General features: G+C 43.6%; 1 protein-coding gene across 3 annotated transcripts in view; it reads left to right on the top strand.

Moving 5' to 3' along the window:
- KIF20B (kinesin family member 20B) overlaps positions 1-27,515 on the top strand; it is a 175,136-nt gene that overhangs the window by 115,511 nt on the left and 32,110 nt on the right. For all 3 annotated transcript variants that reach the window (XM_068258632.1, XM_068258631.1, XM_068258633.1), the window contains 8 exons: positions 160-1,270; positions 2,605-2,743; positions 7,061-7,183; positions 9,772-9,832; positions 14,862-14,987; positions 19,293-19,432; positions 21,870-22,025; positions 23,390-23,566. In XM_068258632.1, coding sequence (XP_068114733.1) covers positions 160-1,270; positions 2,605-2,743; positions 7,061-7,183; positions 9,772-9,832; positions 14,862-14,987; positions 19,293-19,432; positions 21,870-22,025; positions 23,390-23,566 — 2,033 coding nt within the window. The remainder of the gene's footprint in view (positions 1-159; positions 1,271-2,604; positions 2,744-7,060; positions 7,184-9,771; positions 9,833-14,861; positions 14,988-19,292; positions 19,433-21,869; positions 22,026-23,389; positions 23,567-27,515) is intronic.

The raw sequence follows: 27,515 nt of genomic DNA, 5'->3' as shown, positions 1-27,515 counted from the left end.
TTTGGAAATTGTCACGCTGGGGTCGCTATTCTATTCAAAACTTAGTTTTTTTGGTATTCAAAAGTCTTAAAATTGATTGTCGTTTATGGTTTTTAGTTAGCTACTATTGTCTTGCTTAAAATTAGTTCTTTTAATCACGTTTTCATTTTTACTTTGTAGAACTTGTTGAAACAATTGATGGTAACATGGAACTTGATAAAAAGAAGAAAGAAACCAAAGAAGGGATTGAAATTTTACAAGAACTGAAACAAGTTTCAACTGAAAAAGAGCAGTATAGAGTTCAAGTGTTGAACCTTAATCGGACTGTGGTTGAGTTAAATGAGAAGCTCGCTAGCCGTGACCAGGATGTGACTGATTTGGAGTCCAGAAACGTAACCGTGGCTTCAGAGCTGCAGGCACAGAAAGTTCTCACCTCCGCTCTGGAAGGCAAAGTTGAGGCATTAAAGCAGGAGATAGATCACAACAAAGTAAACACTGCCAGCAGACTTGCCCAACTTAAAACTCTTCACAGTAAGCTGGAAGATTTTGATAAGAACGATATAAAACCAGACTTTGAAGTGGAATCTCTTAATCTAAGCGACGCTGAGAGAACGTCGCAGAGAAACCTGACATCTGGTGGAAATGAAAGTATAATGGCAAAAATAGCTTCAGGGAGAGAGAGTGCATTTTACAGCGCTATAGAAGGCCTGTGGAAAAAGTGTCAGGAGGTTCTTCGGGAATCTGCTAAAAAGAATATGCAGAATGAGATTTTGGAAAAAGAGCTGGATGACCTAAAGAACAAGATGGCCGAGCTTCAAAATGCAAAGGACTCGTTGCAAGTTCAGCTCTGTGAGGCTACTTCTCGCGACTCCATTTTGCAAGGAAAAGAACATCTTATTGTCCAGCTCCGAGAGCAACTGTCAGAAGCCACGGACAGTTTAGACCGATACAAAAAACAAGAACTGGACTACAAAAACGAGTTATCATTGAATAGTCAGCAGATAAAAGATTTGGGGCTTCTTGTGGATTCTTATAAAGAGAAATATGAAAAGCTTAACAGCCTGGAAGAAGAGAGCAAAGAAAAAGCGGCTGCCTTTCAAACACTGGAGAAAAGCTTGGCGGGTTTCCGAGAGGAGCACGCGGGCTGTGAAAAGAGCCACCAGAAATTAACTGCTGAAAAGGTTGGATTAGAACAGAGGATAAAACAAATGCAGGAAGAACTTGCAGCTGCCCACAACGCCAAGAATGAGGGAGAGAAGCAAGTCGCAGAGGCGACAAAAGAAATTGAGCTGTAAGTCTAATTACATCTAATCTGTGTCCCTCCAACTGTATCCAAATCCCATGCTGGAGACAAAGTTTAAGTGATGGCAAGAAAAAAAATTGATTTTATCATAAATTGATTTTTTTTGTGTTGCCCATTTAATGCTGTTCCCTCATGTACTGCATTTTCTTTATAACCGTAAATTACTTTTAGGCCTAGTTCACACTACAAATTGCAAGCACCAAACGTTTTGTGAGCCTGTTTTGGTTTTTTTTTTTTGCAATTACCAGCATTCTTTTGTGCGATTTGTGTTTAAACAATTTTTGGGCATTTTTAGTTTTGCATTTTACGATTTTCTTTATGCAGACAAACAGGAAGTGCAATCTTTGACCTGGAAATGAATGGCTTTTAAAATACTTCTGCTTGAAAAACGCTCACAAAATCGCTGATCTAAGCAGCATCTGGAAGTAGGGAAAAATGACACATGCTCCTGCACACTGTTTGGGCTGGTGCACACCGAGCGGCTTTTTCAGCGTTTCTGCAGCCGCTTGCGGCTGCGGATCCGCTTGGTCAATGTATCTCAATGGGGTGGTGCACACGAGAGCGGGAGGCGTTTTGCAGAAACGAAAAATGCTGGGGTGAGGCATTTTTTGGATTTCGGATGCGTTTCTGCCTCAATGTTAAGTATAGGAAAAACGCAATCCGCTCTGAAAAACGCCTGTTCAGAGCGATTTTGCTGGCGTTTTTGTTACAGAAGCTGTTCAGTAACAGCTTTACTGTAACAATATATGAAATGTACTATACTGAAATCCGCTGCAGCAATCCGCAAAACGCCATAGAAAAATAAGAAAAAGCGTTTCAAAATCTGCTAGCATTTTGCGGATCTGCTAGCGGTTTTTGGTGTGCACCAGGCCTTTTTGTGAGTGAACAGGGAGGGTTTTTTTTGCTAATTGGTTTGGGAGAAATAGGCGGGGCACCTAAGCCTTTGGGCCCCCCTGCGATGGCAGGGGTGATCATTACGCCCATTGAGGTTTTGAACAATATAGCAGAAGGAAATGGCAGCGCTTCCAAACAGACGCTGCACCTGAATTGACTACCTCCAGGGGTGTCAGCTTGCATTCAAATTTTAGAATTTAGATTAGTGTTAGCACATAATTTGCATCTGATTTGTATTCAAGGTATGTATTTAGCCCCAAGGGGCTGGGCATATCTCTGGAGCTTTCACTTCACTTGCAGCCTGTGAGCGCTGCCCATTGCTTGCTGTGTTTTGAACAATATGACTTACTACAGCTGGTTTTTGTTTTGTTTTTCTCTAGGGCACATGGGCTTCTTTCATTTTTCTTTTCTTTTTTCATTTTATCAAGGTTAAAGAAAGACCTTTCACAACAAGCCAGCCAATTAAAAACCACACAGCTAGATCTCCAGAGAAAGGAAGAGGAATACACGGAGTTAAAAGAGAAACTAGCAGATGCTAAAAAGCAAATGCAGCAAGTTGAGAGAGAGGTTGGTGCTTTGTAATGTTGAGCTTAATGCGGAATTAGGCAGCGTGCCAAAATGATCATTTTGTATTGATGAGTAGACTGCATATTACCATAATATGCATTACACACCAGGGGCCTATTCATTTTGATTGTTTCCTTGATACTAATACTTGTCTAGTTGGCTTATGAATAGAGATGAGTGAGTCGGTATAGGTCTCTGGTAGATACTGCTGCCAATTGAGTTTTTGGGAGATATCCACATCAATATTGTCTGGTCTGCTGGTATGTACATCTTTCTAGCTGATCCCTTTTAACCACGGCGGTGGAATCGGAGTCGGGGCAATTTTGGGCACCCGGAGTTGGAGTTGTTGATTTCATAAACCCGGAGAGTTGGATGATTTTTGTACAAAATCCACAGCCCTGTTAAGTATTAGACTAAGGAGTCAGTCGTGGTTTCATAAACTGAGTAGTCGGAATTGGAAGATTTTTGAGCCGACTCCAAAGCCCTGCTTTTATTTCAATAGTAGCCTAGCTTTTAACAATATCAGCCTAGTAGACCTGATATACTGGTTTGGTTGATGGGAACATGATCTAGAAGACCTCATGTGAGCACAAGTGAAAGATCCATTACCCCATAAGGACTTCCAGTACGCAGGATGGAAAACAAATGCATACCATCAACCCTGAGCTTCTCCCCCGCAATCCACAAGGATGGACCACCTTGCCAGAAAGCCCTTTCAATCTGCAGGAATGTCAAGGGAAGCTCTAGCAGTATTTTGCTACTTGTGCTTGTTCCAAACTCTCCTCCCCATAGAATAGAACCTACCACTAGGGTGAGAGCTGAATATATGCATTCTAATCCTTCTCTTTCGATGGTCTGTGAAATATTGTCTTCTTTCACTGTGTAGGCCTGCTACCGGTGCTACTTGCCATCTGGTTGGTCATCTTCTCACCTGTTTGTTAGAGGAGCAGTCAGCCATACTATCTTAGAAAACAAACAAACACAAAATTAAGTAAATAAATACTTGCTCAACTTACATAACATATGTATTGCACTATCCACGTTTTGATTTTAGTGATTTTTCTATAGTAAAAAAAGAAAAAAAATCCTTCTTGGCATTTCCCATTTTAACTGTGGCTATTTTAAAGCCATTCCAGATGTCATTTCCTCCCTTACTCTCCTCTGCCTAATTGTGTATGGATTGCCCGCTCTTTACTATAGAAAGTGCATTGCCTCAGCACGAGAAATGTTGGCCAATCGGAAAGGAACAGGGGGGGGGGGGGGGGATGCAAGAACAGGAAGGAAAGAGGCTTAAGCCAATCAGGCTGCATTAGTTAAGTCTGAGGTGACGTAGAGAAGCAAAAAATAGCATATAACTCGTACAGTCCTTTTCAAAGCTTAGCGCCTCTGTGAACAGAGACAGAGGCGCTAAGCTTTGAAATGGACTGTATGAGTTATATGCTCCCTTGTATTGCCTGAGGAAGTGGGATATACCCACGCAACGCATTGCAACATCCTTATTGTCTGCATTGAAGGGGTAAGTCCACCACTACCCACATCATTTTAAACCTTTTAAAATTCATTGACATGGACAGTTACACTGTAACCCGTTCAGTACCGGCTGCCTAAGCCCCCTAACCTTTTGGGGGCCGACGTAGGTTGAATCTACGTCCAGCAGGTGGTGCGGCTGCCCTGACTGGACGTTGAGTCAATGCCCGCGCTAAGGAACAGCGTGTGTAGCGTCCCCCCCCCCCCCCCCCCCCCCCCGGTTTCAGAAAAAACGCCTGGTCCTTAAAGAGATCCCGAGGTGGGTTTGAAGAATATTATCTGCATACAGAGGCTGGATCTGCCTATACAGCCCAGCCTCTGTTGCTATCCCAAACTCCCCTAAGGTCCCCCTGCACTCTGCAATCCCTTATAAATCACAGCCACGCTGCTGACAAACATCTTGTCAGAGCTGGCTGTGTTTATCTCTATAGTGTCAGTCTGCTGCTCTCCCCGCCTCCTGCAGAACTCCAGTCCCCGCCTGCATCACTTCCCTCCCTGCTGATTGGAGGGAAGGGACGGGGGCAGGGACTGGAGCTATGCAGGAGGCGGGGGAGCTGATGAGACTGACACTACAGATGTAAACACAGCCTCACAGCACGGCTGTGATTTATGAGGGATTGCAGAGTGCAGGGGGACCTTAGTGGGGTTTGGGATAGCAACAGAGGCTGGGCTGTATAGGCAGATCCAGCCTCTGTATGCAGATAACATTCTTTAAACACACCTCGGGTTCTCTTTAAGGGGGATTAGGCGGTCGGTCCCGAAAGGGTTAAAGACCAGATGATTTTGCATGGGGGCCCGCAGCCGGATCCAGAGTGGCTTGCTGGGCATGGTGTCCCCCCCTGTAGCCAGCAGCCTTTACTTACTTCCCAGGCTCCAGGGATGAGCCACTGTGGAACCCTCCGCTCTGGCCGGCATCCCCGCTTGTACTGCCGCTCAGTTCTTGGTCGCAGCTAGATGCGGTCATCAAGCCAGGACCTGATACTTACATCAGAGTGAGCGGGGATGCCGGTCAGAGCGGAGGGGAGCTCCAATCGCTGGGGGAATGGCAAGAAGGTGAGTGGATTCTTTTTTTTTTTTTTTTTTTTTTTTAAACCCCCTACCGCCGCAGCTCTTACTGGTAAGCACTACAGTCCGCCGGCGATCGTAGTGATCAGAAGCTATACGCGATGGCTTCTGATCACTGAGGGGAGATTTCAGCTGTCATATGACAGCTTAATCTCCCCTCTCGGGTGTGCAAGATCGCGGCGGGACATTTTGTTTTAGCGGACGTTGGATCAACATCCAGTCAGAGCGGCAGCACCACCTTCTGGACGTAGATTCGTACTAAGTCGGTCCCCATTAGGTTAAACGACGACTATCAAAGAAACTGTTTTTCTGTAAACCCCATATACCTATAAAGCTTTTACCCAGCAACACTAAAATGCTTCTCAGAGGTCTCTCAGCACAGCCTTTGTGAAAAAAAAAAAGCCGTGTTTACAAGCTATTTTGTGTTGGCATCAGTGGGGTAGGGGGAAGAAGAGCTGAACTGTAACCTGGCTGTAAACTGTTTACCGTACTTTACACTGCGTGTAAGAGAGAGAGAGAGAGACAGGATCAGGCACATAGACAGAGCTTCAGTTGATTATTATTTACACACCTTTGAAGCTATATTTCTGCTTTATATAATTCTGAACACATTTTGCTCATAGTATTACAGCCAGTGAAGATTGTTTTTGTATGCTGGATGATGTGCTGGGCACAGTCCTCCATAAAATGCCCTCAGTGAGACAGGGCTGTGGAGTCGATAAAAAATCATCCGACTCTTCAGTTTTCGGGGAAACCACTGACTCTACGCAACTCTGACTCCAGGTACCCAAAATAGTTTAGACTCCTCAACTACGACTCCTTAGTCTAATACTTGCCAGGGCTGTGGATTTGGTACAAAAGTCATGCGACTCAGACTCCTCAGTTTATGAAACTTTCCACTCCAGACACCTAAAATTGCTCCAACTCCGACTCCTCAGCCCTGCAGTGAGAACTGTTCTCTGTAAATGTCATTTTCATCATATAAAACATAAAAGATGAAAAAAGCCTTTGCATTGCTAGTAATTACTGGAATTATGTGGCATTTTGAATTTTAGTTAACTTTGATAGTTGTCCTTTACGCTCTGTACACTGTAGATGAAAGTCGGCCAAGGAAGCCTATAACGCGGCCACCTCTGCTTAGAATCCAGCCTATGTACGGCAGCCCCTAATCCCTCTCCACTGCTAGGCCCTGAGTATTGTTCTTACTTAACCCGCCGCCATGTGATGTTCTGTGATGCTCTGCCCCCCCTTCCCCGCATGGGATTAGAACACATCTGTTAACCTTGTCCCTGCAGGTGCCGATCCCACCAGGCGTCCTGTATCTAACGTGAGTACGGGCTTTTAGGGCCTATTCACTCTGGAGATCGCAAAACGCTAGCAAGATCACTAGCGTTTTTCAGAGTGGGATTTTTTTCACTACTTTGTTTGCGATTGTTGAGGGATTGCGATTTCTTAATTGCTCTAAAATTGCGAAAAAGCGCTGCATGCACCACATTTTCGTTTATCTAGAATCGCCGGTGATCGCTGCGGTGAGATCAGCCATAGATTACACTACCGCTTTTTAAAGCATTAGCAAGCATCTGCGATTCGGGAATATGCAGAAAATGGCTGTAAATCGCCCCAGTGTGAATGGGCCCTTAGGCTGGCCTCGGAGTGCTCATCCTGTGCTGCTAGGTTCACATGATTACAAATTGTGTAGATCTAACGATGGCTTACCTGCTCTAGATTTCTGCTATGCGTGAGGAAAAGAAGACCCTAACTAACAAAGTGAATGAATATGAGAAACTGAAGAAGCAGATGTCTAGCGAACTAGAAATGAAACAGAGGACAATTCAGCAGCTTGGCAAGGTAACCTATATGTAGTGCCATAGTTCATCTGAAACGTTTCGTTTTCTTGACTCTGCTTCGTCGGGCTGCCAAGAAATGCAGAATATTTTAATCAAAGTAGGGCGATGCAACTTTTCATCACCTTCGCATTGGGATCTTATTGCATCGCTCATAGTGTAATAAATAATAGTGTGAGAGTACCCTTATGTGCTGTAATTATGTCTGTATTTGGGGCAACGTATGCTTGAGCTAACCTATTTACAAGTGCACTCTGTCTTACATATTTTCAGACAATCCAGGTTGCTTTTTAAAGCAAACCTAAAGTGAAAAAAAAACTTATGATACTGTATAATGAATTGTATGTGTAGTACGGATAACAAGTAGAACATTAGTAGCAAAGTCTCCTATTTTATTTTTAGTTTTATAGTTTTGTTTTTCTTATAACATTGAATAATTCTATCATATTTGTAGATTAGAAAGCTCTTCTGTCTTTTAAGCTATAAAAGCAGAAATAATGACTGGTGAACATTACGGAAAGTTGTGCGCAATTGCCAACGACTTGCGTAATGATCCAGCCCCTTACTGTCAGTCCTGTGTAGAATAAAACAAAATACCTTTCCTTTTGCTCTTCTCACTGGAAGCAACAACCCCTCACCCACATCCTGTGTCAGGTCAGAAAATAATTTCACACGTGGCCGACCCCCTAGGCAGAGCCATTTGGCTGCACAGCTCATGTCCCAGAAACTAGCTCCAACCAGTAAGATAAGAGATTCCCTCCAAAATCATACAATCAAACAAAGAGAACTTTAATTTATTTGTAATTCAAAATAGCCTTGTCACAGAAAGACAAAAAACACATTTTCTGATACCTAGAAATCAGTTCTATCATTCACCTGAATTACAATTTTCTAACTGTCAGGAATCTGTAGGAAAACCACTTTATCCGGCCTGCGTAGAGCGAATGCGATAGAATAGGCATGTATAGCCTCGTTTGATACAGGGTCGCAGGCCGCTTAGGACTATAGTCTCACGTTTGCGATGCGCCAATCTGGGGCGGAGTCACACAGATTATTAATAATTGGTACATTTTCCTGCTCTGAGTCTGGGGGTGGCAACCTTGCTGCCAGGAGATAACCCTGCCTTAAACACACCTACTTTCCAGGTAGTGACAGCCCAAAACTCAGGTCCTATAAAAGTGGGGCGGGACCAAACCCGCCCAGTTCTCTAAATTCCATCGACCAGGAAAGTCCATGCTTGCGTTCAAGGGGAACCGACGCATGCTGTGTTCAAGGGCTCTTAACCTGAATGCCTACTTTTAAACTGGACTCTTTTTCTTCATTCTTTAAATGGACTATTCAGCATAACTAAGAACTTTCTGATTTTATTCCTTTTTATTTTTAAGCTCTGTGTGTGTATATGTTAATTGGTGTATATAACTGTAGGTAATGCATTTTTGTTATTAAACGTTTTAAAAATCATTTAGCGATTATGACCTGTTGCTGAACATACACAATCGTACCTATTCTCCTGAAACCGCTACCCTGTGTTTAATAGAAGTGTACCTGTATAACCCGTATGCGAGAACCCGGCCCAGATATAAAGATCTGACCCAGGTTCCTGCATACTGCTAAGGGTTAATATAGCGTTCTCGAAGTCCTAGTATAATTACAGTAGCGGGATGTGTAACCCGCTTGGTGGCAGATCTTTGAATTGTATGTGTGAGGTGAGTCCTTGAACGCATCTGAACGCTCCCTCCGCAAGTCAGTTCATCAAATTGCGAAGTCTGGTTACCCTTCGTGATGAGCAAAATGACTGTGTGAGAGGATTTCTGACGCTGATCGATTGACCCCATCCGCAGACCGGTCTTGCAGTCTGTGACAATGACCCTTTGAACCTTCCTGCTGTAAAACCTTATATCAAACTGTTCCTCACTGTTTCTTTTACTTAAAGTGAACCTCCAGACTAAAAAACTACTCAGTAGCACTGAAAGGCTTGGTGTTTCTTTAACAGGTTCACAGCATCAGAACTTTGTGTTTCATACCAAAGCCTAATTTTTAGCTACTTAGAAGCTAAGCTCCGCCCCATCAAAGAAAACTGCCCAGGCATTTTTCCCCTGATGGGGGCGGATGAATTTAATTAACATAACTAATGTAACTTAATGACAGTATGTTTGTTTAGGCTGAAGTTCCTCTTAAGTGCTTCAGAAAAAAGGACTGTATCCAACCATGTTGGATTGAAGAATTGAGATAAGCTCTTTTGCATAGATATAAACTGACGGTTTTTGTTTTTTTTAACTCTCCCTGTACTGGAAAATGTGACTTTTCTTTGCTACTTATGTTCTATTTCTTAGCTGTACCACACATACAATTCATTTTCTCATACATTTATTTTTCCTTCAGGTTTGCTTTAAGGATTCTGTATTATTTTGCCACGTCTGTGTCTTGTTTACAGGTTGCACATTGTAACTTCATAACTAGGGCATCTTCCTAAATGGATCTGGTTAATCATGCTGACATGGCAGGGCTTGTACCTACCGATCAGTGCGTGATTTATGTTCTCTTAAAGGCTATTATGGATCAGCTGTTATTCATAGACTCCTTTTTATGCAGGAACTGCGTGACAATGAGAAAACCGGAGACGCGGCGCAGCTGTATCAGAAGGCATGTCAAGGTAATGAGCTCCATATATTACCCTTTCTGCCACCGGTGACATATACATGGGATATTTCCATTACAAACATAAGATACAGAGCTTTACACCTAGGCTCTGCATTTTCAGCAATATGGGAAAAACTGACAGAAGTCTTACCATATTTATTAAAAAAAGAAATACAAATTGTTGCGGTTTGTAAAATGTCTCCTACTCATTTCCCAACTTTATTAAAATAGGATTTTGTAAGGCAAATGGTATTTTTAACAGAGAGCGTTGATTCAGGCTATTTGTGCTAATCTGTGGACGTATACTAATTATGTGCTTGACCAGTGCTGGTGAGCTGTGGTCATGGGTGTGTCCTCTCAAAAGCCAAACTTTTCAGGCCAAGGGCCATATCACTGTTTTTGAGAGTAGTAGGGGGCTGAACTAGTGGAATCAAACACACTTTTTGCTGATTGCCCTTAGGTACATTATGCCTGTGACATTTTGTCACATAAAACATTTCCACAGAAAATAACTTGTATGCTGTGTGCAGTTAGCACAGTGGCAGCTGCTAATCAGTGGCTGTTAGGACTAGTTCACACTCCGCGTATTAGGGGTAAATACAACAGAGGAGGAACATTGGCAGAGCAGTTTAAAAGAGCACGGAAGATGAAAGAGGAGGGGGAGGCTGGCTGTACAGTTATGCGTGTGTCCACCAGCATTATCAACGTGCTCAGACTTATTGGAGTATAGGTAATGTTAATTTGTATAAAGAATGAGCAGTCGGCACAGCTGGGTAATTGCTTTATTCATATATTGGTACACACAAGGACAAGTTGCGTGCAGGCAAAAGGCAGGCATAAGTCACGTACCAGTTGAGTGCAGGACACACGGGTGGGTGCAGGGAAGAGATGTGAGCCAGGCAGCCGTTTCGTGGCGAGGCGCTTCTACGGATGCACCCACCCGGGTGTCCTTCACTCAACTGGTATGTTACTTTTGTTTTGCCTGCACGCAACTTGTCCTTGTGCGTACCAATATATGATTAAAGCAATTATCCAGCTGTGCCGACTGCTCTTTCTTCATACAAATGGCTCTGACTCCTCGACTCCTTAGTCTAAGACAGGGCTGTGGATTTTGTACAAAAATCATCCGACTCCTTAGTTTATGAAATCAACGACTCCAACTCCGGGTGCTGAAAATTGTCCCCACTCCACAGTCCTGCTATTAGCTTTAAAGAGGAGCTGTTAGGTATAGGGTCTCAGAAAATAAACACATATATCAGTAGCTAAAGATTGGCTGTACTTACATTACATATGCATTTCACTGTCCACGTTTGTACTTCACAGAATTTGTATAGTATATGCAGAGATTGATGCTCCTGACAGCTCATGGCAGGTTCCATGTTTGTCTGTCTCCTATGAAGCCAAATGTGTCGTCATGTCCTGCCTGCTTCCTGATCACAGAAAAGCTCGTACTGAATAACACTAGTGTGCAGTGAATATTAATTAGCCATGTGGCTAGGAACAATAGCGGACTCCTGCAGTGTACTCTGCCCGGAGATTTATCAGTGCTGTGCCTGGACTGAGTTACAAGCTGCTGAAACTTGATCCTGTAACTTCTCATTAGCAGCCGAGGGGAGGGCCCCAGAATGCTTTGCAGTATGGTATGCGGTTTGCGTCCTCTTAAGAGCTTGGGTCTAACAGCTTTGCTGATAAGCACACATCAAATGTAAGAGAGATTTTTAACTGCAGTATTGCCTTTTTGGCTTCCTTCTAAACTGTTTAACACAGGAGAATAGAGGTTTAAATTAGCTTCTGCAGCCTGACAGTTACTCTTTAAATATGTTTTATGTGTTCATAATAAAATATATGTTTTAATTATTCGATGATCTGACTCAAAACTCATCTTAGTATCTCTGAATACATTGAAAAGCTGGTTGTTCCCAAAAGACTTATATGCCCATATCAAGATTAGCATCTTATGAGGGCTAAAAGGGACATACCTATATATAACTTTATTTAAAGAGGAACTCCAGCCTAAAAAAACATGGTCATTAAAGAGGAGCTGTTAGGTATAAGGTCTCAGAGAAAATAAACACATATATCAGTAGCTAAAGATTGGCTGTACTTACATTACATATGCATTTCACTGTCCACGTTTGGATTTCACAGAATTTGTATATAGTATATGCAGAGAATGATGCTCCTGACAGCTCATGGCAGGCTCCATGTTTTTCTGTCGAATGTGTCGTCATGTCCTGCCTGCTTCCTGATCACAGATAAGCTCCTACTTGAACAACACAGTGTGCAGTGAATATTAATGAGCCATGTGGCTAGGAACAATAGCTGACTCCTGCAGAGTACTCTGCCCCGAGATTTATCAGTGCTACACGCTGGACTGATTAGAAGCTTCTGTAACGTCTCATTAGCAGCCGAGGGGAGGGCCCCAGAATGCTTTGCAGTTTAGTATGCGGCTTGCGTCCTTGTGGCTCTGTAACAGACTTGCTGATAAGCACACATCAAAGGTAACTGAGATTTTTATCTTCACTAATGGCTTTTGAGCTTCCTTCTAAACTGTTTAACACAGGAGAATAGAGGTTTAAATTAGCTTCTGCAGCCTGACAGTTACTCTTTAAGTTACATTAGTTATGTTAATTAAAATAGATAGGTAATAATCTCTTACCCACCCTGTTTTAAAAGAACAGGCAAATGTTTGATTTCATGATAGCAGCCACCTTTTTGGTTCAAAGTAGGTGACAGGGAGCATGAGACACAGTTCCAACTGTCCTGTGTCCTGAGAACCTCTCCCAGTTGCTAGGCAACGTGAATAACATAGGAAATTGCTAGGCAACGTGAATAGCAATATAGGAAATCCCATCATGCTCTGAACAGCATCAAGGAAACAAAGTTGTACGGAGAAAGATGTGCAATCTTGCGCTGCTAGGCGATAATCAGGGGTGGTCGAGTGGAGTCACACTTTAGCTGCTCCTCTTAGAGCCCGGCTGTCAGGGAGGCTTGGTTGAAGGAACAAAAAAAGAGAAAGGAGGAGCGCTGCTAGTGTGACATCGCTTTATTAAGACAATTGCGCAAATAAAAATTCACTTACTGGATGTAAGTTGAATGCAAACATGTAAAATCCTTAAAATCCTTCCTTGGCAGTTGCACCTCAAACTACCGTGGCCATCGGAGTCGAAAGGATCTGGTGGAAAGTGATCCTGGATGCTCCCCCAAGGGATAAAACGTATGCTGGCTGCGTTATTACGCGTTTCGGCGTTCCACGCCTTCGTCAGATAACGCTGCCAGCTTGAACAATGTGTGCTTTTATACTCTCCATTCAGGGGGAAATGTGTAATGAGGGGTGGGGACTGGGTTATCATGTCCCTCCCTTTTTTTGGGGGTGGTTTTGAATGAACCTGTCTATAGGTGAAGGAATTCTGTCATTCATTTGTATGTAACAGCCCTGACATGGGCGTTTTAATTAGGGAGAAAGAGATTGGCTGGAACCCTGTCAATCAACAAAGGGTAAATTGTAAACACTATGTATAACCTCAGGGATCTTTCCTGCAGTGCGATGGAGCTAGTGGCTACCCCGCAGTGCAGCGGGTCGTGCAGGGAGTGACTGCAACACTCTTGCCGCTGCGTGAATATATACGAGAAAGGGGGCTAATTGATTCATCTCTGTTCAGAGAAGGACGTCAGGCAGAGGCGTGTGCGGAAGCTAATCCGGCAGGGGGCGTGGTTGGGGTATGGTGCTAACCCCCAATATGCCCATTTGAATTGAGGTGGGTGCGGCCTGATGTCCACATATTCAGCCTGTGGCAAGCGTCATGCAAATGCATTTGCATGACGCTTGCCACAGGCTGAATATGCGGACATCAGGCCGCACCCACCTCAATTCAAATGGGCATATTGGGGGTTAGCACCATACCCCAACCACGCCCCCTGCCGGATTAGCTTCCGCACACGCCTCTGCCTGACGTCCTTCTCTGAACAGAGATGAATCAATTAGCCCCCTTTCTCGTATATATTCACGCAGCGGCAAGAGTGTTGCAGTCACTCCCTGCACGACCCGCTGCACTGCGGGGTAGCCACTAGCTCCATCGCACTGCAGGAAAGATCCCTGAGGTTATACATAGTGTTTACAATTTACCCTTTGTTGATTGACAGGGTTCCAGCCAATCTCTTTCTCCCTAATTAAAACGCCCATGTCAGGGCTGTTACATACAAATGAATGACAGAATTCCTTCACCTATAGACAGGTTCATTCAAAACCACCCCCAAAAAAAGGGAGGGACATGATAACCCAGTCCCCACCCCTCATTACACATTTCCCCCTGAATGGAGAGTATAAAAGCACACATTGTTCAAGCTGGCAGCGTTATCTGACGAAGGCGTGGAACGCCGAAACGCGTAATAACGCAGCCAGCATACGTTTTATCCCTTGGGGGAGCATCCAGGATCACTTTCCACCAGATCCTTTCGACTCCGATGGCCACGGTAGTTTGAGGTGCAACTGCCAAGGAAGGATTTTAAGGATTTTACATGTTTGCATTCAACTTACATCCAGTAAGTGAATTTTTATTTGCGCAATTGTCTTAATAAAGCGATGTCACACTAGGAGCGCTCCTCCTTCTTTCTCTTTTCAAGGAAACAAAGCCTGGGCTTTTTTTCTTTGATGGGTGGAGCTTAGCTAAAAATGCAGCTAAAAATGATGCTTTGGTAAGAAAAACAAAGTTCTGATGCTGTGAAACTGTTAAAGAAACACCAAGCCTTTTCAGTTCTGCTGAGTAGATTTTTAGTCTGGAGGTTCACTTTAATAATCATATTAACCAGGACCTGTTGGCCCATCTGTACTTAGGGAATTTGAATCAGAAGTATCACAGTCTTGCTATGAGAAAAGATTGCAGAATCTGCCCATTATAGATACTGTGTCGGAAAGAGATGTGATTTTTACTGGAGTGCTTTTGCTATAAAACCGTGGAATGGGCAGACTATTGGATGCCATTAATAAAAGATAAGGGAAAGTGAAGAAAACAGCATCTGAGGCTTGTTCTGTCTGTTCTTAGATGTAAAGGCGAAGGAAAAGATAATTGAAGGCATGAAACTCACACTTATCGAGCAGGAACAGACCCAAGAAGAGCAAGAGCAAGCACTTGAGGCCAAAACAGAGGAAGCGGAGAAATTAGCTAAGGGTAAGCACTGTGCCTAGGAAAAGGGTAATTACAATCAGGAGTGGGTGTTTTTTCTCTTACTGACTGCCATATATTACATAGACCTATTTCTAGCTAATCCATTTCTGCCTTTTTGTTTTATTATGTTAATGTGAACCAATCGCGGCAAATTAAAAAAAGAAACCACTCCCATTAATGCTGCAAAGCTGGGCAGCAGTATGTAATTACTGTCAATTGTACTTACGGGTTGCTTTTTCACAAAGCCGCCAAATATAGCGCCGTTACACATTCCTATTCTCTCCACCTCTGCTCCCTTCCCCCATGGATGAGGTAAGTATATTACACTTGTGGTAGAAACACATTCCACATGATGTACTTGGAGGCTGCGCCCCAATGGAGATAAAACGCTTAAAAACCAATGTACAAGGCAAGTATAGCTTACCTCAATGACAGACAAATGCTAATATGTGGAAAATAATACAAACTTTCATTGATCACTTGACAACACGTTTTGCGGCTATTGCCATAACTTTGCTGCTTGTTTGCTATTGGTATACGAAGATACTATGTCTCACTCTGCCTTGGTTGCAGGAGGCGGCCTATGACGCAATGGAAGAAGTGCTTCCGCCGCACGGGTCATTTAACCAATTCCTGTATACACTGAAAATTGTCTAGCACAATGTAATTCGATTTTAAAATCGCATATAGTGAGCTTTTAGGGCCCATTCACACTTATGCGATTAGCGGGCACTTCCCGCTAATGGCAAAAGCGCAAGCTAGTAACCCTATGGCAGTGTTCTGACTGCCGCGATAGGCGCCGTTCGCGGGCATTTTGCGATTAGCGCCCATCGTAAACGCGTTACTTGCACCATTTTGGAGTGGAGCGATCGCAATACAATGCTTATAAAGTGCTGACCGTGATCGCTCTGGAATCATGGAAGTGTCCAGTGATTTTTGCAGCGCTAATCGCTGTAAAATCACTTGCGCAAAGCGCTCCCGTTTTGCCTTTTAAGATGTGAACGGGGCCTAAAAATTGCGTGCTTGCGTTTTTGCTGTGCATTTCTGCTGCCATTTTTCAGTGTGTTAAAACTAAAGGACTTTAAAAGTCCTTCAACTGAAAGATGCAAGGTCTCCTGGGATATGAAAAAAAACAATGCAATTACATTGGCCTCAATTCACTAAGATCATGCTGGAGATAAGGCAAGAGAAAACTTACCACCACACAGTGAGAGAGTTATCGTCTCTCTTCATTCCTTAACCTCCTGGGCAATAATCCCTAGCTGAGCTCGGGGTATATCGCGCAGGAGGATTTCTCAGGCCCTGGTGGGCCGATTTGCATAATTTTTTTTTTGTTACACGCAGCTAGCACTTTGCTAGCTGCGATTAACTTCCGATTGCCGCCGATCCGCCGCTACCCGCCGTGCCGCGCAGCCCCCCTCCCCCAGACCCCCTGCGCAGCCTGGCCAATCAGTGCCAGGCAGCGCTGAGGGGTGGATCATGACCCCCTCTGACTCCATGACGTCGGTGACGTCATCCCGCCCCGTCGCCATGGCCACTACCTCTTCTGTAGTTAATTTACCTCCTCTGTAGTTGTTACCTCCCCTGTAGTTATTTTCACTCGCAGTTAATGAACAGCCTGTCTTTAACTCTGGAGTTATTTTAAGGATTGGAGAGTTAACTTAAAGACAGAAGAGTTAACTTTAGGTTTGCCTGAGGTAAAATGTTTCCTGAATACTACATGCCTTATCACCATTGTAACAACTCTAGAAACGTTATTAAAGACAGGAGATAGGCTTAGTGAATTGAGGCCAATGTCCTGTTTCTCTAACTAGATGTACAGTGACTTTCTGGTCCCATAAGATCTTTTCAGTCTTTTGTTTGAATATGTAATGATAGAGCTTTAGGTTTAACACTTACGAAAAAAGACATATATAAAGAGGACGCTGTGAGGTGGTAGAGCACAGTGGTGGACAGACAGTGGCAGCAAGAGTGAGATTGTGGGTTCAGAAGGACGTGGCAGACACACACACACACACACACACACACACACACACACACACACACCTCTGTGATTGGCAGCCCTGGAGAACCTGCCCCCCCCTATCCCGGTGGTCGCATGCTGCTAGGGTGCAGGGAGTGGAGCGAGCACCTGTCATCTCACTGTTCTCGGGGCCCCCCTCCTGTACTGTGCCACCGTCTGCCCCCCTCCCTGCAGCATTACACGGCACAACAGGGAGGAATGAAGGCAGCCCACACAGACTCACCTCATCATGGTTCCAGGCGCTGGAGTTCCCGTCTATACTCGGCACTACTAGCGGTAGTGCAGAGAGTATAGACTCGAATTCCAGCGCCTGGGACCATCAGTTGGTGAGTCTGTGTGCGCTGCCTTTATTCCTCCCCACTTTGCTCTGTAATGCTGCGAGGAGGAGGGGGGATGCGGGGAATAATGGAGAAAATTACATCAGGATTAGCTTTATCCTATGGGACCCAAGATGGCCCCTGTCAGGAACAGAATTCTCTTTATTTTACTCTATAAAATCCACTGAAATCAAAATGTGGACAGTACAATATATCGGTTATGTAAGTAGAGCAAATATTTATCTACTTACATATGTGGGTTGTTTTTTTTTCCTGGCATAGTATGGCTATTCGTTCCTCTTTAAAGAAAACCTTTAACATCAAAAAGTTCCCCTGGGGGGTACTCGCCACGAGAGGGGGAAGCCTCAGGGTCCTAATGAGGCTTCCCACACCGTCCTCCGTCCCTCAGGGGTCTCGCTGCAGCCCTCCGTACAGCAGTGACGTCAATATTTACCTTCCCGGCTCCTGCGCAGGCTCTGTGGCGGCTCTCGGCTCCAAAATAGGCGGAAATACCCGATCCCCGTCGGGTCTGCTCTACTGCGCAGGCGCAAGTCTCCGGCGGGCCACTGTTCGGAGGGCTCCAGCGAGACCCCCGTGGGACAGAGGAATGCGTGGGAAGCCTCATTGGGACCCTGAGGCTTCCCCCTCCTGAGGTGAGTACACCCCAGGGGAACTTTTTAATGTTACAGTGTCTCTTTAAAGATTGGGTTCCACACTCCCCCAAGGTTAATATAGTTTTATTTAATGTATTTTAACATTTAATACAGAGTTCATGGTATGCACATCGAGTGGGGTATGGTACTGTATTAGCCAGGCCTATTTTTTAACATTAAAGGGGCACTATGGTTAAAAATTGTAAAATTTAAAATATGTGCAAACATAAACATACTGTATAAGAAGTACGTATTTTCCAGAGTAAAATGAGCCATGTGTTACTTTTCTCCTATGTTGCTGTCACTTACAGTAGGTAGTAGAAATGTGACAGGTTTTGGACTAGTCCATCTCTTTGTAGGAGATGCTCAGCAAGGCTTTTTTTTTTTTTTTTATAAAGATATTCCCTAAAAAGGATTTAAACAATGATGCTGGCCAACTTCCCTGCTCGCTACACAGTTTTTTGGCAGTTGGACAGAGCAACTGCTGTTCACTAAGTGAATAGTGAATTTCACTAAGAAAATAAATAAATCCCTAATCCCCTATAAAGAGATGGACTAGTCCCAAACCTTTGTAATTTATGGTTACAGTAGCAGTAGGAGGCGCCCTTTTGTATTATATTATACCATTCTTCTCAAATAAATCAATAAGAATAGTGATGTTTGCCTACCTTATTTAAAGGAGACTTCCAAATATGTGAAAAGTTTATATAAATACTTTATTGTGATCAAGCACTTCAGACAACGCGTTTCACGGTTAAAACCGCTTCCTCAGGTCAAGTAGTGTGCCTTAAAACATAAACGGGTATGACGTTTATCACCCCACTAAGTAGGGTCTTCACGACCTTCTGGAAGTGAGGATTTTTTTCTAAGGAGCAGCGACCAACCCCAGGAAAAGACTGAGTGGGGACGGGACTTCCCCACATGCGCAGTCGAGTGGTTGCCTCATTAAGCAACCCATGTTTGTGAGTAGTATACTCTTACACTTATTAATCTCTTTAACCTGAGATAATACACTATAAGGGCTCCTAGTGTCCCTGTGGTTTTTTTCTTTACGTCTATACAGCTACCTTTGTAATTTATGGCTCATTTTACTCTGGAAAAAGTTTGCTTCTTCTTTCTTCTTTGTATATGTTTGCACAAATTTTAAAATTTGCCGCCATAGTTCCCCTTTAAATCTCAAGCAACCAGAAAGTACACGTAACTAGCATCAGCCGATCGCTATCGGTGATGGATAACAGAGAATGTGAAGATGAGAACATTGAGATCTTTGTAGTTGTACTTTTCATTCCTTATTTGATGCTTTATGATTTTACAGAATTGGAATTGTGGAAACAAAAATACAGCGAACTTGGAAAGATCTCTAGTATTGACATCTTAACCAAGATCAGCACCGAGACGAATAACAACTTGGAGACTTCCAGCACTGAGCAGATCAAGCTGCAAAACCAGCTGAAAGTAAGTTTACAGGGATTGTCTCGCAATGCATTTATCGTTACCTAAAGTGGGCTTCAGTGAACAACATTAAAAACCGCTACACTGACACATTATGGAAATATGACAGTTTAAGGCTCCCTGCACACTGCAAATCTGTTTTGCGATTCCGTTTCCGAGTTGCAATTCCGATTTTCCATAAATGCAATCAACAGAAAAACGCAGCATGCAGTAACGATTAAAAGTCTGAATCGGATGTAAAAACCAATTAAGAATCGGAATCGCATGCAGTGTGCAGGGAGCCTAAAGGAAACCTGAAGTTTTTTTTTGTTTTTTTAAAGTTTGACTTACCTGGGGTTTCTGCCAGCCCCCTGCAGCCGTCCTGTGCCCTCACTGGTCCTAAATGATTTGCTAGATTGGACTTTGCGAAAGAACATTAAAAAAGCCACCACAGTTCTGGAAAAACATTCCTTGGACTGATGAAACTAAGATTAACCTGTACCAGAATGATGGCAAGAAAAAAAGTATGGAGAAGGCATGGAATAGCTAATTATCAAAAGCATACCACATCATCTGTAAATGCAGTGGAGGCAGTGTGATGGCTTGGGCGTGCATGGCTGCCAGTGGCACTGAGGACTCTAGCATTTATTGATAATGTGACACAGGGCAGAAGCAGCTGAATTAATTCTGAGGTGTTCAGAGACATACTGTCTGCTCAAATCCAGCAAGGTGCAGCCAAATGGAATGGGTGGGGTTTCATGATGGACAGTGACCCAAAACATACAGCTAAAGCAACCTAGGAGTTTATTAACCTCCTTGGCGGTAGCAAAACCGCAGTGATAACCCCGACCTACACTCTGGGTAGCAGTCGGAGGCTCTATGCAGAGCAATGCACGCAGCAGGCATTTTAACTCACCTCCCGGGGGATCCCCGTTTAGATAGTTTACACAGCATAGCTAGCTGCAAACAACTTTAAAAGTTTGATTATTTATTCCTGTGATACAATGAGGGCCGCCATGTTCTGTTCTTCACACTGTCACAGGCCTGAGGGCTGGAGATGCTATCAGCTTGCCTGTGTGTAAATTCAGTCCCCTCTCCTCCTCCTCCCCTCTGCCTTTGAGATCAATGGCTAGTAACCTCCTCCTCCTGCCAAGACTGAGCTCCCATAAGCCCTTGCTACAGTGCCAAGGCACAAAAGGAGCTGTGGGCAAGGCTTGTTTAGTTTATAGGGAATTAGAGTATTAAAACAAAACAAAAAAAAGTATTAGGCTTGAGGAATGCCCTATAAACCATATGAAAGGAGCACCATTTTGCAATAAGTAAACGTTTATCTTGGATCCACTTTAAAGCAAAGAAGTGGAAAATTCTTGAATGGCCAAGTCAATCATCTGATCTTAACCCAATTGAGTATGCATTTCACTCGTTAAAGACTAAACTTCAGACAGAAAGGCCTACAAACAAACTACAGTCAGGGCCGGATTTAGGCCAAGGTCACCTAGGCCATGGCCTAGGGCACCACAGGAGTAGGGGCACCAAAGCAGCAGGCTGAACTTATGCAGCATTTGCAAGCTTGGAAATGCTGCAATGCAGGGAGGTCAGGCGAGTGTCTGACCGCGGTACTCTGCTGCTAGCCGCCTGTGCAGCAGCCACCTTGCCCTCTGTGCACGTTTGCATTGTGTTGGGCAGCTACGGACTTGGGCAGCATTGGAGACGGAAAGGAAGAGGAAGCTTCTGCGCTGGAGATGAGCAGTGAAATGAGTGACACTGATGGCTGCTGCAGTGTGAAGGCGAGCTGGCTACCTATACTGAAAGGGAGGGGGGGGGGATTGAGAAAAGGAGGGATTAAGGTAGTCATCTGGCTACCTATACTGTAAGGAAAGTGGGGAGGAGTCATCTGGCTACCTATACTGGGGAGGGGATGGGGTCATCAGGTTACCTATACTGAAGGGGGCTGCTGGCGACAGCGGCCTTGGGCGGTAAAGAGTACAAATCCGGCCCTGACTACAGTACAACTGAAAGCCTCTGCAGTAAAGGCCTGGCAGAGCATTAAAAAGGAGGCAACCCAGCATTTGGTTATGTCCAGGAGTTCCAGACTTCAAGCTGTCATTGCCCGCAAAGGGTTGTCAACCAATTATTAGAAATAAACATATTTTAGTTCCAGTTATTTAATTTGTCCAATTACTTTTGAGCACCTGAAAGGAAGGGATTGTGTTAAAAAAAATGCTTTAGTTGCCTCACATTTTTCTGCAATCGTTTTGTTCACCCTACTGAATTAAACCTGAAAGTCTGCTCTTCAACTGCATCTGTTTCATTTAAAATTCATTGTGGTAATCTACAGAACCAAATGGGAAAAAAGTTGTCCCTGTCCAAATATTTATGGGCCTATCTGTATGTGATGCTTGATTTTAAAACCTCTTGCCTTGAATATCCGCTGGAAGTAATTTTCCTCTCGGTTTTGTAGGAACTTGAAGAGAAATACAGCAATGGCAGGAAGAAATGGTTAGAGGAAAAATTGACTCTCATAGGTCAGGCTAAGGAATCTGAGAACCATCGCAACAAGGAGATGAGAAAATTTGCTGAAGATCGGGAGCGCTATATAAAGCAGCAGACCGAAGTGGTAAGGGGTAATCTCTAGAGCTAAAGACTGATGTGAATATACCATTGCCTGAAACGCGAGAATATACATAGCCAATAATATGCACATATTAATCACAATGAAATCTTTATAAAGCATTCACACAGAGAGAGCATTAAATAAAGTGCTAACATGGTACTGAGTCCAGCTAGCAATGGCTGTTTGCATTATTTTAATGAAGCCTGATGCATAGCAGAAGCATAGTTACAAAGCCATAATTTCAGTCTGCATTCACTATGGTTTGCTGAATCAGTGGTGAGAACTAGTGTTGTTGTTCGGAATCGCTGTACGAATCGCTAGCATTAAATCCAAAAGTGCTTTAACTCATTAGCAGCTTCAACAGAGTTATCTTGTTTGAGACGTTCACACTGCTTTTGACTCATTCGGCAGAACTCATCGTGCTGTAAATTCTTGGAATGCTTTGATCTCTCACTACTAGCAGAAAATATAGAAACTAAAAGCAGACGTCCTCTGTTATTGTCTCACTCTGCCCCCTAGTGACAAGTGGCATTAAAATACTCATTACAGCAGTACTAAATATAAGAAGGAAAATGTAAAAATCATTTCCTAAAATTGCTTGGATCACTAGCAAGCTTCTAAATAAATTGGCTGCTAAAGGATTGAAATCGCCAGAATTTACTCCAAAAATGCTGATATATATATATATATATAATATTTATTTATTTCTATGGGGGCTTCAGCCCTTACAGCACACTACAGCAGCTTATTACTGCAGCTTTAGTGTGCTGTAGATGTTGACTATTCCATAGTCGCTGCACTTGCTCGTGTGACATGGGTCTGAGGCCTCGTTCACATCAGGGCCGTTTCTGTGCGCTTTTCACAGCGCATTGCCCTGTCTGTTCTGCAAGGTATTGATTTCCCATGTAATTAAATGTGCCTGGTTCACATCTATGCTATGCTCTGCGCTGAGCTGCGTTACAAAAACGTAGTGTTACATGCATTTCTGTGCATTGAGCTGTAAGGCGCACATCAATGTACCGGTAAGTGAATGAGTGCGCTTTTTTAGTGCATAGAATCGCATTTAAGCACATGCGATTTTTTTACCCCTAACTGGAAAAAAAAATTCATATGAAAACAAAACTTTATTGACAACTGCTACAATAAACAAAACCTGCTTAATAAAAGCGCAACGCACTAAAACGCGCACACAAACGCATGCGTTTTTTATCTTGCGCTTTTACTGTTTCTCAGCGCACCCAATGTTAACGAGGCCTGACAATGGAAATATAAGTGTCGGGGAAAGCTCTCTGTACTGCCATGATATTCTGTATTCTGCGGGCACAGAATGTCACCACTTACAGGTAAACTATCCTTTCTCCTTTCAGGAGAATCTTTCTGCTCAGCTGGCCGAGAAGGAGAAAACTCTTGAGAATTGGCGGAAGGAACGGGATGAGCTTCTCTCTGCTCTTGAAATTCAGCTGAAAACTTTGGTTAGCAGCAATGCTGAGAAACAACGAGAAATAGAGACTCTGAAAAACGCTACCAATGGGCACAATAAAGAGGTGAGAGAGCTGATTTTAGGGTTAAGTGGGCTGATTCACAAAGCTTTTCTGCTGAATTTAATCAACTTCTTAACTCACAATTTATAGTATCCCACCTTTATGCTAGGTACACACTGAGATTTTTTTGTCAGATCAATCATTTCCAACATGTCCGATCAAATTCCGACTGTTTTCTATTCACTTTTATCAGAAATCGATCGGAAATCAGATCGAACATGTTGGTAATAATCGATCTGACAGTAAATCTGCCAGAAAATCTCCTAGTTTGTACCTAGCATTAAATGACAACTCAGGATTTATCTCTCCCTAACTGACTTAACTCATGGTTTATCTCTCCTTATTTGACTTAACTCATAATGTATCTCTCCTTACCTGTTTATCTCATGAATTCTCTGCTTATATATCTCGCGCATTAGCTTCCCTTCCCAGTACTGTGAACAATAAGTAAGCTTTGAGAATCAACCCTAAGATGAGCTAAAACAATTAGCTGTAACATGTACTATGCAGTGGAATGCACACTATGACCAGTAGATAATTGAATTCCCCTCCTTTAGCCGAGTTTATACAGTGATGTAAGCCTGTTATCTAGATTTTAGGTTCCTAACGTGTGGTACGTGTACCCCAGGGGGTACTTCTGATGGTTTCAGGGGTTACTCAGGCTTCTTATACTTAACCAAAGATACCACATTCAGAGTTTTAGAAGATGATAAATCGTATTCAAATAACACCAAATTAGTGTTTTAGCTAATTAAAAGCAATACTAATTGCTTGGAAATTGTTTAGAACCAATTACAATGTACTACGACTAAATATATATTTGTCAACGGGTACTTGTGATAATGTTTACTATGCTAGGGGGTACTTGGTGAGCACAGTGTTTAAAAGGTGTACATACCAATAAAATGTTGAGAAACACTGGTCTAGATGATGGTTGCTGTGGGAGGGGACAGTAAGCTGTGGCAGTAGTGAGAGAGAATTTAACACTGAGCTGGGTTGAAAGGAAAAGGACAGAAGTGATGTCCCTTTTGGCATCACAGAGAAACAGTAAAGATGGAAACCAGCAGAAATAGTCTTTCCTCTTTTGTCATATCACATTTTTTCTAAATTAAACAGTGAACACTAAAAACAGGATTAGGTAAACTAAGTAAGTAATTTCTTATTGGATATTTTGTGTCCGGTAATATGAAGGTTCTTCTTACTTTAAGCACATCTCAGTGCCCACGTCATAGGCTGGCAGATTAGCCAGCTGAATGTGAAATACCCAAGCTCATATGTATTATAGGGGTTAGAATTATATACCTTATGTACTCGTGTATAAGCCTCATTTTTCTGCTTAAAAATGTGCTGAAAAGTTACCCCCTCAGCTTATATGCGGGTCAGTGGAGCAGAACGATGGTGGAGCAAGTTTTGTTACTGGCAGAGGAGCATAAAGATCATGCTGTAACGATTGGGTGCTGCAACTCAGACGTCTGATTATTTGTGATATGCAGAATCACCAATAATACAGACGCTATACCTGATTATGTGGTGATCTGCAGTATCATCAATAATACTAGTATAGCTAGCTGAGAGTAAGGTGTGGTGTTTGTTGAAACAGTATAGACTTCTCCAGAGGAGCTGGAGGGTCTACCAACACAAATAACAATACCTTTACCAGAGGAGCTGGCAAAGTACTAATAATGAAAGCATTAACGAAGTTTGGCTAAACCTTACCAGAGGAGCTGGTAAGGTACTAACAGCACAAATGACTGAATAGTTTAACTAGACCTTGGCAGAGGAGCTGGTAAGGTACTAGCAGCACAAATGACTGAATAGTTTAACTAGACCTTACCAGAGGAGCTGGCAAGATACGATCAGTCACTGGAGCTATGCAAGTAAGTCTGAACCTCACCAGAGGGGCTGGTAGGTTCTAATAGCTAGAGCACCTCACCAGTGGCAAGGGCCCACTGTTGAGTAGGGTAGTCAGACAGGCAAGGTTCAATAACAGGCAGGTAGAGAAGAGTACAAAATCGACAGGCGAGAGAGTAGTGAATATCAGGCAGAGGTTCAGCAACTTAAGTCAGAAAGGCAGAGGTACAGAATCGTTTAGCAATAGCAAGGTCAGAGAGTAGCCAGAAATATACACTGGTTATCAGAGTACAATATAATCACTAACTATAGATAGATGTATATCGCAAACACTGCATATACATCTATCATCAACCGGAACCTCACTAGGTCTGAGCGCTAACACGAGTGTATTTGCAACAGCAGACGAGTTGCCAATGATCTGTGAAGGCTTAAGAAGCCGAGGAGAGCCCAGCGCCACGCCCCCTAGCAATCAGCCAATCCGAGCGACGCGAGTCACTCCTTGAAGTCACCTGACCGGCAGGTCAGCTGACACGCCTTCTTCCAGCATAAAGGTCCTGTCTCCGCACGCGCCTGCGCGATACAGCGACCCTATGAGCAAGAGACAATGCCGTTCCCGGCGTGCTGGACGCCGCCGGGAAGGATAAGGCCTGTAAACAGGGAACAAAGGCGGCTGTGGGTATTGCCTACGTATCCGCAGCCGCCATAGTTTCAGATGTTACACATGCACTATTGATCCTGCTCTTGCCAGCTGTCTCCCTGCTGTGTTTGTGCCCCCATCCCCTGCAACATGGTGTGCAGAGTGCGCTGCTCAATACTACCTGTGTCCCCTGGCTTGTGGAGCGAAGCATGCAAGCAATGTGTCAGCGGTGCAATGATTGGAGATTATTTCTGTGTGGCAATCACTGTGTCTCATATCTATGACACCATCTAGTGGTGTCTTGAGACACAGCTGTATCCTTGGGGCACATCTGGCTATGGGGAGAGGGGATGATTTATTATCTGGCTATGGGGAGGAGGACTGTCTTGTACTGGGGACACGTTGGGCTACTTTGGAGGGGGTTATACAGGAAAGAGGCGTAATCAGAATCAATTTATTTCGCAAGTTTGCACCTGCAAGGAATTTGTCTTGGCAGTTGCTTAACAAATGCAAACACAAACAAAACAAAAATAGGACAGACAGTATGTATATTACAAGTCCAGGACAGAATGTGAGTACAGTGGCAGTAAGCAAGGTGAGAATTGTTCATTTTCAGTTCTGTGCTGATTACTTTCAAGTCTTAGCAGCTCTAGAGTGGTTCAACATTAAGTATGGCTACCGCCTGAGGAAAAAAGCTGTTCCTGTGTCTAGAGGTTTTAGTTGCGATTGACCGAAATCTTACTCCTGAAGGCAAGAGCTGGAATATGGCGTGAGCTGGGTGAGAGGGGTCAGAGGCAATTATGGTTGCTCTTTCTGCACGTGCTAGCGTACAGATTCTGTAGGGAAGGTAAGCTACAACCAATTATCCTTTCCGCTGTTCGGATGATGTGCTGCAGCCTCCCCTTTTCTAATGCTGAGTAGGAGCGAACCATACAGTCCTAGATGAAGTTATGGTGGATTCAATGATTGCAGTGTAGAACTGCACCATTAGATTTTTAGGTAGGCCAAACTTTCTCAGCTGTTGTAGATGGTACATCCTCTGCTGCGCTTTCTTGACGATAGTGGGCGTATTGTTATCCAATTTTAGGTTGTTTGAGATCGTGGACCCAAGAAACTTGAACTCTACCTGGGTTATTGTGGATCCATTTATGATTAAGGGGAGGTGCTGGGGGGGGATCTCCTAAAGTCTATTATCATATCCATGGTTTTGAAAGCATTTAGTTCCAAGTTGTTGCTGTTGCACCAGGAGGAAAGCTGTCCCACTACATGCCTGTATGCACACTCAACCCCGTTTTGTATGAGACCAACTACTGTTGTGTCATCTGCAAACTTCAGAACCTTAACAGATGAATCTGTGGAGATGCAGTCATTGGTGTAAAGTGAGTAGAGCAGTGGGGAAAGCACACAGCCCTGGGTTGCACCAGTACTGACTGTCAGAGAGCTTGATGTGTTTACCAAGTC

Source organism: Hyperolius riggenbachi, chromosome 10 (assembly GCF_040937935.1).
Source record: "Hyperolius riggenbachi isolate aHypRig1 chromosome 10, aHypRig1.pri, whole genome shotgun sequence".
In the NCBI taxonomy this organism is placed as follows: Eukaryota; Metazoa; Chordata; class Amphibia; order Anura; family Hyperoliidae; genus Hyperolius; species Hyperolius riggenbachi.
Note: the sequence above shows the minus strand (reverse complement) of the source record. Positions and strands in the feature narration are given on the sequence as shown.